At 35.0% G+C, this 17,195-nt stretch overlaps 1 protein-coding gene across 1 annotated transcript in view; it reads right to left on the bottom strand.

The window, feature by feature from the left end:
• Positions 1-17,195, bottom strand: part of PITPNC1 (phosphatidylinositol transfer protein cytoplasmic 1) — a 355,282-nt gene that overhangs the window by 178,455 nt on the left and 159,632 nt on the right. Inside the window, exons 3-4 of the mRNA XM_074260561.1 lie at positions 8,858-8,946; positions 5,217-5,224 (exon numbers count right to left, since the gene is read on the bottom strand). Coding sequence (XP_074116662.1) covers positions 5,217-5,224; positions 8,858-8,946 — 97 coding nt within the window. The remainder of the gene's footprint in view (positions 1-5,216; positions 5,225-8,857; positions 8,947-17,195) is intronic.

Raw genomic sequence — 17,195 nt, forward strand, 5'->3', positions numbered from 1 at the left:
TGTTATGGAGAATCTAAATCTAACGGAGGATTTTATATTTGATCATGGAGGTGAAGAGAATGAATGGTCTTTATTGAGAGGAGAGGGGATAGGTCAGATTTGCATTTCAGGAAGATAACTTTGGCAAGTAAAGTAGAGCAGGAACATAACTTTGGCTAGTAAGTAGAGCAGGGACTGGAATGGGGACAGACTTATCCATCTAAAAGGCCACTGTAATGGGCCAAACTGAAAATATGAGGGCCTGCATGAATGGGGTAGTGTTATAAAGGTAAATGTATTCAGATGTGACAACAGATTAGATATTTAGAGTAAATGAGGATGAAGAGTTGGCAATGACACTGAAGTTGCAGGTCATGGGGAGTAGGAGGGTAGTGTCCTTAATTATAAGTTAAGATAATCAATTCTGCTTTAGACAAATTAAGTTTGAGAAGCATTGTCACAGAGAAATTAGTTGAATTCTGGGAAGCTGATGAAGTCATGAAATGAGAGACAAAAAGAGAAGAAAAAAAGAGGGTCCAAGATAGCACCTCAGAGATTAGTGTGAACTAGTATGCTCTAGATGAAAAACAAGCAAAAGAAAGGAAAAAAGGACAGAATAATAGATAAGAACCAGAAAAGAATTGTGTCACGAATTTCAAATTCAATAAACATTTATTAAGTGACTCCTCTGTGCCAGGAAATATGTGTGAAATGCTGAGGATACAATTAATAAATAAGAAAGACAGTCCCTTGCCTCAAAAAGTTTATGATCTAACTGAGAAAGACAATATGCAAAAGGAAGTATGAGTAGGGCTGAGGGTGTGGCCCACAGGTGGGGTAGAGAATTAGGGAGTAAACCAAGGGATTTATGGTCTCTCCAATTGCTAGGTGAGAAATCTCTAGTTGTCTCCAGTACTAGACACCATTGCATAGAAGACAAGGAGAAAAAAAAAAAAAATTCTTCTTCCTCCTTCACAGCAGTGGTCAAACTCTTCAAGATTGGTCCCAGACTGTATCTTTTAAGGGTCACCTGTAGTTGTGGTCTATTCTTTGTTCAATGGTATTACTCTATTCGAATTCAATCAGATATGTTCATTTTAAGGGTATACTTAATAGAGATCATCTTGATTCATGAAGTTGAAACCAAGTGAAGCAATATATATAAAATTGAGTGAACCCCCAAAGACCAGTTACTGCCCTCCATAAAGGAAGGCACTGGGAGGAGCTCAGTATTCTAACCTACAGCCCTCCAGTCAGAGGGGAGAGGAGACTGAGGGAGGTAATGTCACTCAGGGCTTGAGTTAATTGCATCGAGAGGAGATTAAAGGTGATGAGCTTAACTTGAGAGGGAGATCATGCAGTTGAAAGAGACAGAGCTGTGGATAGAAGAGAGAGTGGAGATTATCCAAGATAAGGGGGAGGGAAGTAAAGAAAAATAAGGGCTGAGAAAAATCAGCATCATATTTGACAATCAAGATATTATGGGTAATTGTAGGGTGGTTACAGTTGAATGATGAGGTGAAAAACCAAATTACAAAAGATTGAGGAGTACTTGGGAAGGGGGAGTGGAGGAAACAAACATAGACAACTTTTCTTTAAGAGTTTAGATTAACATGATAATTGTGGAAATATGTATAGAAGAACTGCACATTTATTCTATATTGATTACTTGCTGTCTAGGTGAGAGGACAGGGGAAGGGAGAGAGAAAAAATTTGGAACACAAATTTTGCAAGGGTAAATGCTAAAAACTACCATTGACTATATTTTGAAAAATAAAAAAAGCTATTATAATAAAAAAGAGTTTGGCTGAAATCATGAGGACAGATGCATACTCCAAGACTGAGGGAAATGGTAGATTTTATCAAGGGCAGTTTAGTAGTGCAGTGAATAGATCTCTAGGTCTAGAGTCAAGAAGATTCACATCCAGCCTCAGACAATTAAAAGCTGTGACTGTGGGCAAGTCACTTAACCCTGTTTGCCTCTGTTTTCTCATCTGTAAAATGAACTGGAAAAGGAAAAGGCAAAACATGTCTACAAAGAAAAACCCAAATGGGGTAAAAAGTCAATTGAACAACAGCTTTTAGTGAAGGCTTTTTTTTTTTTTAAAGAATAGAATAAAAAAAGAATATTCTTTTTTTAAGAATATTTTTTAAGAATAGACAAGCATATTTGAAGGGAGGAAAGAAGAAACCAGTATGTAGTGAGAAAAAAAGGGAGAATGAATGATGACATCAAGGGGCATTAAGAAGAAGAGGAGCAGCTAGGTGGTCCAGTGGTTAGAGCATCAACCCTGAAGTCAGGAGGATCTAAGTTCAAATTTGACCTCAGACACTTAACACTTCCTAGTTGTGCAACCCTGGGCAAGTCACTTAACCCTGATGGCCTCAGCAAAAAAAAAAAAAAAAAAAAAAAAAAAAAAAAGGAAACAAAAGAATGAATGAGCTTGTGGAGAATGGTCTCAATTTTCTTAGTAAAGTGAGAGTCCAGGTGCTAAACCATCAAGTTTAAGAGGAAGATAAGGGAAGCTACAGGAGAAAAGATTTAGAATTGTATTTATTTTTAAAAATTTAAATAGTATTTTATTTTTCCAAATACATGCAAAGATATTTGCCTTTGCAAAACCTTTTGTTTCATATTTTTTCTCTCTCTTTCTCCACTTCTCTCCTCTCCAAGATAGCAAGCAATTCAATAGAAATCAAACATGTGCAGTTTTAAACATATTTCCATATGCGCAAGAAAAATCAGATCAAATGGGGAAAAAATACTAAAAAGGGGGAAAAAAACAACAAAAATGTGAAAATACTATGTTTTGATCCACATTCAGTCTCCACAGTTCTTTCCTGGATGTGAATGGCATATTCATCACAAGTCTTGCCTTGAATCACCTCATTGTTGAAAAGAGCTAAGTCCATCACAATTGATCATAACATAATCTTGTAACCGTGACGATATTCTCCAGTAGAAATGGGTTTGTTGTTGTTTTGTTTGTTTTTTTTTGCTGAGGCAATTGGGGTTAGGTGACTTGTCCAGGGTCACACAGCCAGGAAATATTAAATGTCTCAAGTCAAATTTGAACTCTTGTCCTCCTGACTTCAAGGCTAGTGCTCTATCCACTGAGCCACCTAGCTGCCCCCAGGTAGAATCGTTTTTTAAAGTGATGAATTATATAGGAATTCAGTGAAAAAGAATGAGTTGTCTTAGTGAGGTTCACCTGAGGTGGTAGATGGGAAAAATAATTCAGGGCTAGATATTAGCAAAGGATGAGGACAAAGGAGTGAAGTGTTTGCAAGTAAATGTTAATATATAACTAGGTATGTTAACTATAGATAGAGAATGGGAATACAGGAAAACAAAGTCTGAGGGAGATCAAGGGCTGAGAAAATACTGATTGATGGAGGAACTAGAGCTCCATGAGGAGGAGTGAGGCACAGAAAAAGAGAAATAATGATAGGAGGGCATGGTCATATAATATTAGAGTGAAACATCAACATGAATGTTGAAAGGACAGGAGTTAGGGAGGAAAGGAAGACTAAGGAATCCAAAAATCTAAGTAATTAAAAAGCAATTAAATTATGCAGACAAGATTGTTCTAAATTAAAGATTCTTAATATCTTAATTTGAACTTGTCCTAAAGATTTTTTTATAAACTTTATATAACTGTTTTTAAAAATTTTATAAATTTAAAAATACTTTAAGAGGGGACCTATATACTTTACCAGATTGCCAAAGAGCAATCCAAAAATAGCAAAAAAGCTAAGAATTCCTGTTCTAAGTTAAGATCTAAAAAGAGTATGGAAAGAAGGGTTTTATGAAGACCCCCTAAAGGGGAGTGAAGTAAGTTAATCTTGTGTGAGAGTAGAGACTTCCAGAGGGTTAGTATTATAAGGTATGGGAAATAATTATAAAGGACCTTGAATCTTTTTTCCAAAATAAAGGGAAAGAGAGGTTGGGAAAGGGCCCAAGATAGGCTGCTTGAGATTTGGAGGAGCCAAAGCAATCAGCACAGTAGGAAAGCATTAAAAGCAGGAACTGATGAGGACATAGCCATGAAAGGCTATAAACAGGCTCTGTGTCCAGAACAGAGGAGAGATCAGGAAATGTCTGTGGGAAGAAGGAAAGCTGTAGTGCCAAGTCAAAGTTTGGGTTGTTTTTAACAAGAGCAGCTTTGACCTGAAGTACACCTGGGCATGAAAGATCAATTAATGAAGAGTTTGGCCTAGATGGCTTCTCAAGCCCTTTCCCAGTTTTAATTCTATGATTCTCTAAAGAGAAAAGGACAAAAGGAGGAAACAACGTGAAGATAGGAAAGTCAGAAAAAACATCTTTTTGCACATATTTTTAAATGTTCCTGCTCCTTTCAAGGGGCTAGGCAAGTATAATTATGTCTCATTCTGACATAGGATACTGAAAACTTACAGAATGAAGTTTAAATGATTTGTCTCTACCCGCAGACACAAAAATGGTCCAGTGCAAAACACTGCAGAAATTCAGTCCAGAACTCTGATTCAAAATATTTTAGTGACATGCCCTTACTATTTTAATAATAAATGATATGATGATAATAGTCATGGCAATAATTTTTAAAAGCTAGCATTAACATAGCAGTTTATGCTTTGTAAAATGCATTAGAGGAAATGTGAACTCATCTCAAGTGAACCTCACAATAATTATGGGAGGTGAATACTATTATGACTCCCACCATTTTACAAATGAAAAAACTGAGGCACAGAAAGAGTCACATAGTGTTTGAGGCAGGATTTGAATTAGGTTTTCCTCACTCCAGGCACACTTGTCTAGCCACTGAACCACCTTAGCTGTTCTCCTATCATTTCAGTACCTAGGCATTTAATAAAAAAGATTACAGGTCCATGAACTGTAACCCCAGCTTTAGTTTCCAAGTAATAACCACCATTTAAAAGACATTTTTCCAAAAATTGCTTTTCCATTCAAGACAATTGACACAGATAAAATAGGCATATCATTTTAAATTGCAACAATATGTTAAATGATTTTTAAAGCAACTATAAAAGCACTTTAAATTAGCATCAATCCATCTGAACAAATGAGAACACTCAAGCTCTTACATGATATATAACTGAGCTATCACCTAAGTTTAAACATTTCCTATTCTGAACTACTTTTCTATTTTTCATGGAACTTACAAGAACAGACACAAGAGACATTCTAATTACTTCACTGATCTTAGTCTGAGAATTTGAAAATGATTAAAACTTACTGTGTATTCTGGTCCCAGTATTTCATTTTGGAGGAAAGAAGTGTGGGGGGGAAAAAAGAGAGATGACATGATGATAAATGTCATTACTTCCACTTAATACAAACTATATAAGCAATATATATATATATATATTAATTCATTTTAATAACAAAAAAGATGTAAAGAACACCACCACCCTCCTTATTACAGGACCAGATCACCAAAATTACTCTTGGAATACTTTTACATGCAAATTTAATAATGACATTTCTCTTGGTTGAGCAGACAAGGGATCAAATTCAATTGATCTGTAGCCAGCTAAAGATCAAAGGCCTAACACAAAATCAGAATTGAAAGTAGATCTTAGGTAAAAAGTCTTGGTAAAGAATGGTAGAGTCAATGTCAAAAAAAATTTTCACAGTTCAATTTTTAAATGAAAAAATAATCATCCAATGATCAAAGAAAAGTTTGTTCTACTGGTGCCAGAGGGATAGCCTGGATTATTTCATAAGGGAAAGAACTGAACCTTTATCTTCTTCTTTCCTAAGATGGAAAGTCCTTCCACCTGTAATTTAGACACTTAAAGAGTTTCCTAGGGGCACTGAGAGTTAAATTACTTGTCCAAAGTCATAAAGACTTAAGTGTTAGAAGCAGGACTAGAACTCATAATTTCCCAATTCTGAGCCACACTATACCCTAAGGAGTCTCAGTCTCTCTCTCTCTCTCTCTCTCTCTCTCTCTCTCTCTCTCTCTCTCTCTCTCTCTCTCTCTCTCTCTCTCTCTCTCTCTCTCTCTCTCCCCCTTATTTCTTACACAATTTTCGGGAGAATGCTGAGTTTATAACGTGCATTCAAATTCTTCCAGAATGAATTTGTTAGTTCACCTGGAACAAGAAATTAAAATTTTCTGCATAATCAGCTTATAAGAGAAGTGTTTTTTGTTTTTTGTCATTGTTGTTGTTTTTTATGCTAGTGACTATTTTGAACTGACTGGACAATTTATGTAATTGTGAAAGAAATTTACTCTATTGGAATTGGAATAGGTATGATGGTAGAATGGCAGTAAAGAAAGAACAATGGATTTTAAATCAGAAGCTGAGTTCAAAACATTGCTCTGTTTCTTGCTTACTAGCTATAGAACTTTGCATGTTACTGCCTTTTTGGTATTCACTTTCCTCATCTGTAAAATGGAACAGTTGGGTTAGATAATTTCTAAGGTGTCTATTAGCTCTAAATTCTATGATCCTAAGATGGGTTGATTGAAATTTTTTTTCTTTCCTCTTCTTAATTGGTAAAGGCAAATGCTATTGAGAAATGATATCACATAAAAATTGGAAGGCAATAATAATACTAATAATAGAAGGTGACATTTGTAGAGCATTAAGAATTTATCAAGTTCTTAAGATGTTATTTCATTTGATTTTCACAACTTTATTAGATACTCTCACTCTCTCTCTCTCTCATGCACCTATGCTTTCGTAACAGGCAAGGTGAAGAGGAGTGTTTATAGGACTTAATAATCCAATGTCTAGACCAGTGGTCTCCAAACTATTTTCATCTTCTACCCCCATCAGCAAAAAATGCTTTATCACATATTCCAGATTTTTTTTTATGTAGTCTAAATCTGTAATGTTTTCATTGTATAAAACTAATTGTAAGCTCCTTTCATCTGTAATTTGTAGATTTAAACAATTTCTTGGGAGCATTAGAGGATAAATAACTTGCCCATATTAGAAATAGGACTAGAACACATCTTCCTGATTCCAGGTTAAGCCTCTATTCTAACTCCCTATATTTAGTGAACTTTTCCCAGAAATTGTGGAAGAAATAAGCATAGAGAAGAAGCTTAGCATGCATAAATTATATTAATGTGCTATTTTGCTAAAATAAGACACAAGAAGGAAAAGTTTTATGAGATAAAGATGAAATAAATAATATTTAAAAATATTTTAGTAATGATTCTTTTTAGTGAGGGCAATGTGATTAAGTGTGCTTCGTTATTTTCATAAAATCTCTATGCATGTACTGAAGGATGTGGGAACTTGTAAGTAATAATTGTTTGGTAGTAATTAATGATTCAGTTAATTTGATCGATGTAGCTAGCCAGCTAAACAGATGAATTTCTTTTTTTTAGCTACTTTTTTATTAGAAGACACATAATGTAACAATCTCTGTAACATAAAATATCTTGGGTCATAGCAGCCAGAGCATAATGTCTTTAAAACACAAATTATTTTTATCTATGTGTAGATTTTATCATGCACAATGGAAAAATAAGAAAAAATGAACTGCCTCTGATTTCAATTGAGCAGAAAGTTTTCATCTAAATGATTCTGTTTTATATGAGCTTGCTTAGTGATAGGATTATACTTAAATTTCCTATTGTTTGGATACTTTAGTTGTACTTTTGTATGAGTACATATGGACTCTAGAGTGTAAGGAAAAAAAAGCCATTGGATAAAAAAGTTGGAGAAAAGTCAAATTTTGAAGGGTATTAAATGCTAAAGAGAACTTTGTATTTAATACAAGTCAATAGGGAGACACGAGTTTCTTGAGTAGGGCTGACATGGGTAGGCTTGTTCTTCAGACAAATTGTTTTGTGTGGAAGAGAGTTTTAGAATAGATCTTGAAGAAACAAGTCTAAATAGGAAACTGTTGAAAGAGTCTAGGAAAGAAGTGATAAGTGCCTGAATTAGGATGTTGACAGTAGAAGTGAAGAGAAGGAAAAGAAATGTTGTATGGATAAAAATGAAAAGTTTAGCAATGGACTGGATCTGTGATGGGGTGAGTAAAAGTGAGTATGGGATGATGTTGAGGTTGTGAACTTGTAACTAAAAGAATGGATATTCTGGACCAACATAGGGAAGTTCAGGTGATGGCTGAGTTTGGAAAGAAAGGTAACAACCAATTTGTAACAACCAATTTGTGTCTGCTCCTCCTGAGCAATTCATTCTGTACAATCCCCAAACAATTAGTATATGTGTAATCAATTAAGCATTTATGAAGCATGTCAGACACTGTGTTAAGTGCTGGGGATACAAATGAAAGAATTAAATAATCCCTGTTCTCAGGAAGTTTAATGTCCCTTCACCTTCTGAGGGGGGCCTGATATAGTCATGAGGTGCTTGAGGTAATTCAGAGGAAGCAGGGGAAGCATTTGGGGAGAGGGAGTGGATGCAAATGTACTTTCCCAAAGGCATTTGTGCAGTTTCAGCCATGAGTGTACTTGTCATGATTAGGTCATAAATGCTATGAGGGGTCCAACTATTGAAAAAAAAATACTGGTAGAGAAGGGAAGTTGAGGGTTTAGAATTTGTACAAAAGTGGTGACAGAGGTAAGAGTGGAGGAATGTTGGGCAGAAAATGAAAGGGATACTTTCTAGCTGTGTGATCCTGGGCAAGTCACTTAACTCCAGTTGCCTCATAAACCACAACCCCCACAAAAAAGAAAAAAGAAAAAGGATGGGTATGGTGGTGCTCAAGACAAACCCCTACAATTAGTTCTTGAGGAGAGGGTAGGATAGACCCATCTTCTCCCTCTAATTTATTAAAACATATTGTTCCCATAACTTCTAACTTGGAGACTACTGGCCTAGACAATCACTTTCAACACATTGTTATATTCATTGCCTGCAGGTGTTTACAGATTGGTTGAAAACTTACCTGTAATTGTGTAAGGGTAATAGTTCCAAGCCTTCTCTGTTACATAAAATATCTTGGGAACAACAGCTCTAGCCCAGCTAGGCAATTTGCTGCAAGGAAGAGGAGAAAATAAATTAGAAATTACATGCAGTCATAAAAAACAATTCCTAGAGGAAATGGGAACATTTTGTCTCACACATACACACACACACACACACACACACACACACACACACACACACTCACTCTATACTCATTTGTCTATGGTCTTTTTTACTACAGAAAAATGACTGATCATTTCATACACACAGTTGCAGTTTCTTTTTTTCTTTTCTTTTTTTTTTATTGCTTACACATTTCATTGTGCTGAATTCCTTTTTTTCTTTTTCTTTTTTTTAACTGTTTTTTTAATTAATTTTATAATTATAATTTTTTTGACAGTACATATGCATGAGTAATTTTTTTACAACATTATCCCTTGTATTCATTTTTCAAAATTTTCCCCTCCCTCCCTCTACTCTCTCCCCTAGATGACAGACAATCCCATACATTTTACATGTGTTACAGTATAACCTAGATACAATATATGTGTGTAAATCAAATTTTCTTGTTGCATGTTAAGAATTGGATTCCGAAGGTATAAGTAACCTGGGTATAAAGACAGTAGTGCAAACAATTTACATTCACTTCCCAGTGTTCCTTCTCTGGGTGTAGTTATTTCTGTCCATCATTGATCAACTGGAAGTGAGTTGGATCTTCTTTATGTTGAAGATATCCACTTCCATCAGAATACATCCTCATACAGTATTGTTGTTGAAGTGCATAATGATCTCCTGGTTCTGCTCATTTCACTCAGCATCAGTTGATGTAAGTCTCTCCAAGCCTCTCTGTATTCATCCTGCTGGTCATTTCTTATAGGACAATAATATTCCATAACATTCATATACCATAATTTATTCAGCCATTCTCCAATTGATGGGCATCCATTCATTTTCCAGTTTCTAGCCACTACAAAAAGGGCTGCCACAAACATTTTGGCACATACAGGTCCTTTTCCTTCTTTAGTATTTCTTTGGGATATAAGCCCAATAGCAGCAATGCTGGATCAAAGGGTATGCACAGTTTGATAATTTTTGGGCATAATTCCAGATTGCTCTCCAGAATGGTTGGATTCTTTCACAATTCCACTAACAATGTATCAGTGTCCCAGTTTTCCCACATCCCCTCCAACATTCATCACTATCTTTTCCTGTCATCTTAGTCAATCTGACAGGTGTGTAGTGGTTTCTCAGAGTTGTCTTAATTTGCATTTCTCTGATCAGTAGTGATTTGGAACACTCTTTCATATGAGTGGATAGAGTTTCAATTTCATCATCTGAGAATTGTCTGTTCATATCCTTTGACCATTTATCAACTGGAGAATGGTTTGATTTCTTATAAATTAGAGTCCATTCTCTATATATTTTGGAAATGAGGCCTTTATCAAAACCTTTAACTGTAAAAATATTTTCCCAATTTGTTACTTCCCTTCTAATCTTGTTTGCATTAGTTTTGTTTGTACAAAAGCTTTTTAATTTGATGTAATCAAAATCCTCTATTTTGTGATCAATAATGATCTCTAGTTCTCCTTTGGCCATAAATTCCTTCCTCCTTCACAGGTCTGAGAGGTAAACTATTCTCTGTTTCTTTAATTTATTTATGATCTCATTCTTTATGCTTAAATCATGGACCGTTTTTGATCTTATCTTGGTATATATGGTGTTAAGTGTGGGTCCATATCTAATTTCTACCATACTAATTTCCAGTTTTCCCAACAGTTTTTTTTCAAATAATGAATTCTTATCCCAAATGTTGGTATCTTTGGGTTTGTCAAACACTAGATTGCTATAGTTGTACCCTATTTTGTCCTATGTACCTAATCTGTTCCACTGATCAACTAGTCTATTTCTTAACCAATACCAAATGGTTTTGGTGACTGCTCCTATATAATATAGCTTTAGATCGATCAGGTACACGTAGGCCACCTTTATCTGACTTTTTTTTTCATTAATTCCCTTGAAATTCTCGACCTTTTATTCTTCCATATGAATTTTGTTGTTATTTTTTCTAGGTCATTAAAATAGTTTCTTGGGAGTCTGATTGGTATAGCACTAAATAAATAGATTAGTTTGGGGAGTATTGTCATCTTTATAATATTTGTTCGGCCTATCCAAGAGCAATTAATGTCTTTCCAATTATTTGAATCTGACTTTATTTTTGTGGCAAGCGTTTTACAATTTTGCTCATATAATTTCTGACTTTTCTTTGGTAGATAGATTCCCAAATATTTTATACTCTCAGTTGTTTTGAATGGAATTTCTTTTTGTATCTCTTGCTGTTGCATTTTCTTGGTGATGTGTAAAAATGTTGAGGATTTATGTGGATTTATTTTGTATCCAGCACTTTTGCTAAAGTTGTGAATTATTTCTAATAACTTTTTATTAGAATCTCTGGGGTTCTCTAAATATACCATCATATCATTTGCAAAGAGTGATAGTTTGATTTCCTCATTACCTATTCTTATTCCTTTAATCTCTTTCTCAACTCTTATTGCCGAGGTTAACATTTCTAATACAATATTGAATAGTAATGATGATAGTGGGCAACCTTGTTTCACTCCTGATCTTACTGGGAAAGGTTCCAGTTTATCTCCATTACATATTATGCTTACTGACGGTCTTAAATATATGCTCCTGACTATTTTAAGGAATAGTCCATTTATTCCTATACTCTCAAGTGTTTTTAGTAGGAATGGATGTTGTATTTTATCAAATACTTTTTCTGCATCTATTGAGATGATCATATGGTTTTTATTAATTTGATTATTAATATGGTCAATTATACTAATAGTTTCCTAATATTAAGCCAGTCCTGCATTCCTGGTATAAATCCTAGTGTATTATCCTGAGGATCATTTTCTGAAGTCTTTTTGCTAATATCTTATTTAAGATTTTAGCATCAATATTCTATAGTTTTCTTTCTCAGTTTTCAACCTACCTGGTTTAGGTATCAGTACCATGTCACACAGTTGCAGTTTCTTAATATGTACAAAAGGGACCCAAATTGGTCATGAATTAGGAAGGAAAAAAAAAGAAATGTCTTGCTTGAACTCATTTGATAAGAAAAATGATAATAAATGTCATGTCAATTAGATAGTGTTAAAGAAGGCCATCTTGTAGAAATGAGATGATTCTTGCCATAGGCCCCTTGCCCAGGATTTAAGACTCTATAACCTTACATGATGTTGAGTGGAAAAGCACAGATAAGTAGGGACACAGATTTCAAAAGCCAGACATTGTCCTTTTAATTCCTCTGAGTATTGAGTGGAGAATAGCAACAACAGAGTTTATGAGAAAGGTTACAATAAATATGGGGTTTGACTCAAGGGTGCTTCATGAGGTAACTATTTTCAGAAATTCTAAAAGAACATTAATCCCAAAATTTTTTGAAAACTTAAAATGTTAAACAATTTTTTTCTCTTCTACTTATTATCACTGCTTAATTCCTTTCTTTGAACTGATTTGCATTTCAGGCAAATTGGATTATTAGCTGTTCTACAATCTGTTTTTTAAATTATTGTAAATTTTATTTTTATTTTCAGTTCCAAATTCTCTCTCTCCCTCCACCTCTTCCCTTACCTATTAAGAAGCTAAGAAATAGAATACCTGTTATACACATGAAGTTATAGAAACATTCTTCATGGATGATTTCAGAGACACCTGGAGAAACTTACATGAACTGGTGCTAAGAGAAATGAGCAAAACTAAGAGATCATCTTACAAGGCAACAACAAGATTATATGATGATCAATTCTAATGGATATGGCTCTCTTTAATAATGAGATGATTTAAACCAGTTCTAAATGTTCAATGATGAAGAGAGCCATTTACATCAGAATGAGAACAGTGGGAACTGAATGTGATTCACAACATAGCATTCCCACTCTTTTTGTTGTTGTTTGCTTGCATTTTATTTTGCTTCACTTTTTCTTTTTTCTTTCTTTCTTTTTTTTTTTTTTACTGGTTTGATTTTATTTTTCTTGTGCAGCACAATAACTTTGTGTGCATATATTGTTTAACATGTTTAACATATTGGAATACTTAACCATCTAGGGGAGGAAGTGGGGGGAATTGGAACATAAGGTTTTTCAAGGGCTAATGTTGAAGAATTGTCCAAGCACATGTTTTGAAAAATAAAAAGCTTTAATAAAAAAAAAAAAAACCACAGAAACAAAAACATTCTGCATTAACCATGGCTGTCCTACAGTTTCATTGTGTTTTCTTTCACCACCATGAATTCCTGCAGGCTGTCTCCAAGGTCTGAAACATATTAACCCTGACTTAGTTTCACTTATTAATTTTTTTTGCTTTCTTCAAGTATTCTGCAATACTTCCTACTTCCTTCTGGATATTTTCTGTCCAAATTTCTCCTTTGTCCCAAACACTCTACCTTGTATTACACTTGTCACTTCAGAGGAATGATAAAGATTACTTCATTTTAATTTTTTAAGCATAATACCAATAAATGCTTCATGGAATTAAAATTAAAAGTCATATCTTCTCTGTAACTCTGTGGAATTGAAGTTCTTGGAAGGCAGAAACTGTCACCATTTCTTCATTTTTATATTATCAGTACTTTGCCCACAGTAAGTACTTAATAAAAGCTTCACTGAATGCTTATGAATTACACAGATCAGACCCTGAGAATCAACTCCAACCTACTTTTCTTTTCCTTTCAATGCTGAATGTTGAGTCAAGGGAGAAGTCTCTTCTTTTTTAATTTCCCATTATCATTTTGCTATTTTCTCATTCTAACACCAGGAACCAACCGATATATTACATGTCTAATACATGAAACCTGGAAAGATGTTATGAGAACTGCATGTTGGGAGCAAAGCAGGAAGTAGTTTTGAGTTCCAAGCAGATATAACCAACAAAAGGGATTTTTAAAAACAACAACACAAAGCACAACTCTTCCTGGATTTGGAATTCAAATGAAAACAAAACTCAGTAAGTATCGAGTGCCCCTGGGTTGAGATCCATTCAAATTCCCTGCTTTTCATAATGGCTGAAGGCTTTCAGGCCTTATTTTGTTTCAGATAATACTCAGACCCTATATAAATGCCTAGGATCATCATCAGGATTAAAATAAATCGAAGTTTTCCAAACAGGAGAGAGCATCAGACCAATGCAATTGCTCTCAGGTGGGATATGAAAAACCAAACTGAAGCAGTTTTATAATTCGTCTAGCAATTCTTCTTGCTGATCTAATACAGATTTTCACACTCCTATAAAAACCATCTCAGCAGTAACTGTCCATTTACCTTACACTCATACTGCTCAAATGGGCAGGTCTGCCTCCTGGAAGAGGGTTTATAGCTTCTAATAATGATTGACTCCATAAATCATTGAGTTTTGAGTAGAATGGGAGTTGGAGCTCATGACTGAGAAAATAAAACCGAGCTTCCAGGCGAGATGAGACCACAACCAAAACCATACATGAATTTACTCTTGGCTGTTCCCACCCCACACAGTTTTGCAACATTGGGCTATTTCGGAAGCCATGGATTCTACTCACTGGCAAGTAGTGTTCTCATGGGTTTAATTTACTGAAACAGGGTTGGACAACTGCCCACCCAATACAGACCAGGCAGAGCTCCAGGATTCCAGGGCAACCACACAATTTATAGAGTATTAAATCACTGTTGTTCACTTCCCTTCTGGAAAAGTGCCAAGTCTATTTAATTCAACAAGTATTTATTAAACGCCTAATGTATACCAGAACAAGAAAACAAAACAGGCTATGTATTCAAAGTGCTAACATTTCCATTGGGAGGGGAAAGAAGGAATCAGAGAAGTTAGAGATTCGCCACGCAGAGGAGAACATGCTGTATGTGGAGTCAGTCTATGCAAAGACAGAAGATAGAAGGTCAGCATTCTGGACAGCAATTTGGAACTGTGCCCAAAGAGCTATAAAATCCTATATAACCTTTGATCCAGCAATATCTGAAATCAGGTCTATCCACCAAGGTGATTTTTAAAAATAAAAAGGAAAAGGACTTATATGTACAAAAGTGGTGTTAAAGAATTGGAAATTGAATCAAACAGGGAATGAGTGAATAAGATGCAGTATATGATTATGACAGAAAATTATTGTGCCATAACTATTGTGTTATAAAAAAATAATGAATAGGATACTTTCAAAAAAATCTGGAAAGATTTACATGAACTGATACAAAGTGAAATTAGCAGAACTAAAAGATTACTGTATAGGGTAACAACAGTGTTGTACAATGATCAACTGTCAATTACTCAACTATTCTCAGCAATCTAGTATCCATGACATTTCCAAAGGACTTATGATAAAAAAATGTTATGTGCCTTCAGAAAAAGAACTGATGGAATCTGAATCCAGATCACAGCATAATGTTTTTTGCTGTCTTTATTTTTCCTTGAGTTTTTTGGTCTGTTTTCTTTTATAACATGAATAAACTTTTTACAGAACTGCACATGTATAACCTATATCAAATTGCTTGCCATCTCAAAGAGGAGGAAGTACAAGGAAGGAAAAAAATATGGAAATCAAAAAATCTTTTTTTTAAATGTTAAAAATTATTTTTAAATGTAATTGGAAAAAATTGGAAAAAATAAAATTTCTAAGATACCTATACTAAATAAATAAATGAATAAGTAACCACTTGGGTACTTCAGAAGGAGGAAGAGGAGGAGAAATTCATATATAGGGAATAGCCATATTAAGAAGCATGAATAACTTGATCTGGAAGAACAAGAAGACATACATTATTGCTAATAAGAAGGAAGGAAGGAAGGAAGGAAGGAAGGAAGGAAGGAAGGAAGGAAGGAAGGAAGGAAGGAAGGAAGGAAGGAAGGAAGGAAGGAAGGAAGGAAGGAAGGAAGGAAGGAAGGAAGGGAGGGAGGGAGGGAGGGAGGGAGGGAGGGAGGGAGGGAGGGAGGGAGGGAGGGAGGGAGGGAGGAAGGGAGGGAGGGAGGGAGGGAGGGAGGGAGGGAGGGAGGGAGGGAGGGAGGGAGGGAAGAAGTAGAAATCTAAGGAATCAATTTAATTAGATAGATTTCCCTATTGTATGTGTGGTCTTAAGCACAAGCAGCTGCTTTTTTGTAGTGATAAGGAACTGGAAATTTAGTGGATGTCCATCAGTTGAAGAATAGTTGAAAAAGTCATGGTATATGAAAGTAAAAAAAAAAAATTGGAACACAAGGTTTTGCAAAGGCAAATGTTGAAAACTATCTTTGCAAGTATTTGGAAAAATAAAATGCTATTAAAAATAATAAAATTAAATTAAACGAAGGCTTCCACCCAATGAAAAAATAAAACAAAATAAAACCAAGCAGCTGGGCCCTTCTGAGCTGATCCTTTTTAGCCACAAATTCAGAGCCTGATGAATCCTTGACATTCCTTAGAAGGATTAAAGGATCAGATTTACAAATGGAAAAGACATTATAGGTTACTTCCTCCAACAACTCCACTGTACAGAGAAGGAAACAAAGTTCATAGAAATAAAGTAGTTTTACTCAGGGAGCAATGGGCAAAGCCAGGATTCAAACCCAAATCTTCAGGCTCCAAAGCTAGTGGTGTTTCTATTGCACCATACAATCTTCTGTGATATTCCTTAGTATTTTGGTCCCAGGACTCTTACACAGTATCCAATTTCATTCCCTTTTTGAGCCATTTGGAAAAAAAAATCTCTTGGCATAATCCCATTCCTCATTAAAACAACCCACATCTGTCCCAATTATGCTTTATGACTTACAGAGCATTCTCATCATGATTTTGAGTTAGGTAATCCAAATATTGTACCAATTTTACAAAAAATAAAGTTGAGGGAGCCAGGGTTCTCAAAGAGAGGTCTTCTGACTCCAAGTCCTGTGTTGGAAAAGGCTATTATTTTTCCCAGACAAGAAAAATCTGCATTGAATCTTATCATTTTTGGAACTGGTCATTACTCTAGAGTATTATAGCTGTTATAGTCAACCAACATACTGTCAATTTTATACTAGAATTAATGGTTTTATTCAATGTGAAAGGGATTCATTTAGCTAAAATTGCCAATAAGACTTTATTTGACTCCATTCAAATCAGTTTGGGGAGGAAGCCATCTTGGTATAAGTTATTTATTTACAAGACCTGGCTCTTGAGGAATTTGCAAAGTCTTCTTTTTTATGCTAAGCTTTCTGCAGATTTTTAAGCCTCCTAACAAGCCTCTTCTTAGACATCCAATTCCCCTTGGAAAGTCATTATTTGCATCTAATTCCCCTGAGAAAGTAAATTTTTTTTCTCCCTA

The sequence above is a fragment of the Sminthopsis crassicaudata genome, chromosome 4 (assembly GCF_048593235.1).
Source record: "Sminthopsis crassicaudata isolate SCR6 chromosome 4, ASM4859323v1, whole genome shotgun sequence".
Classification (NCBI taxonomy): domain Eukaryota; kingdom Metazoa; phylum Chordata; class Mammalia; order Dasyuromorphia; family Dasyuridae; genus Sminthopsis; species Sminthopsis crassicaudata.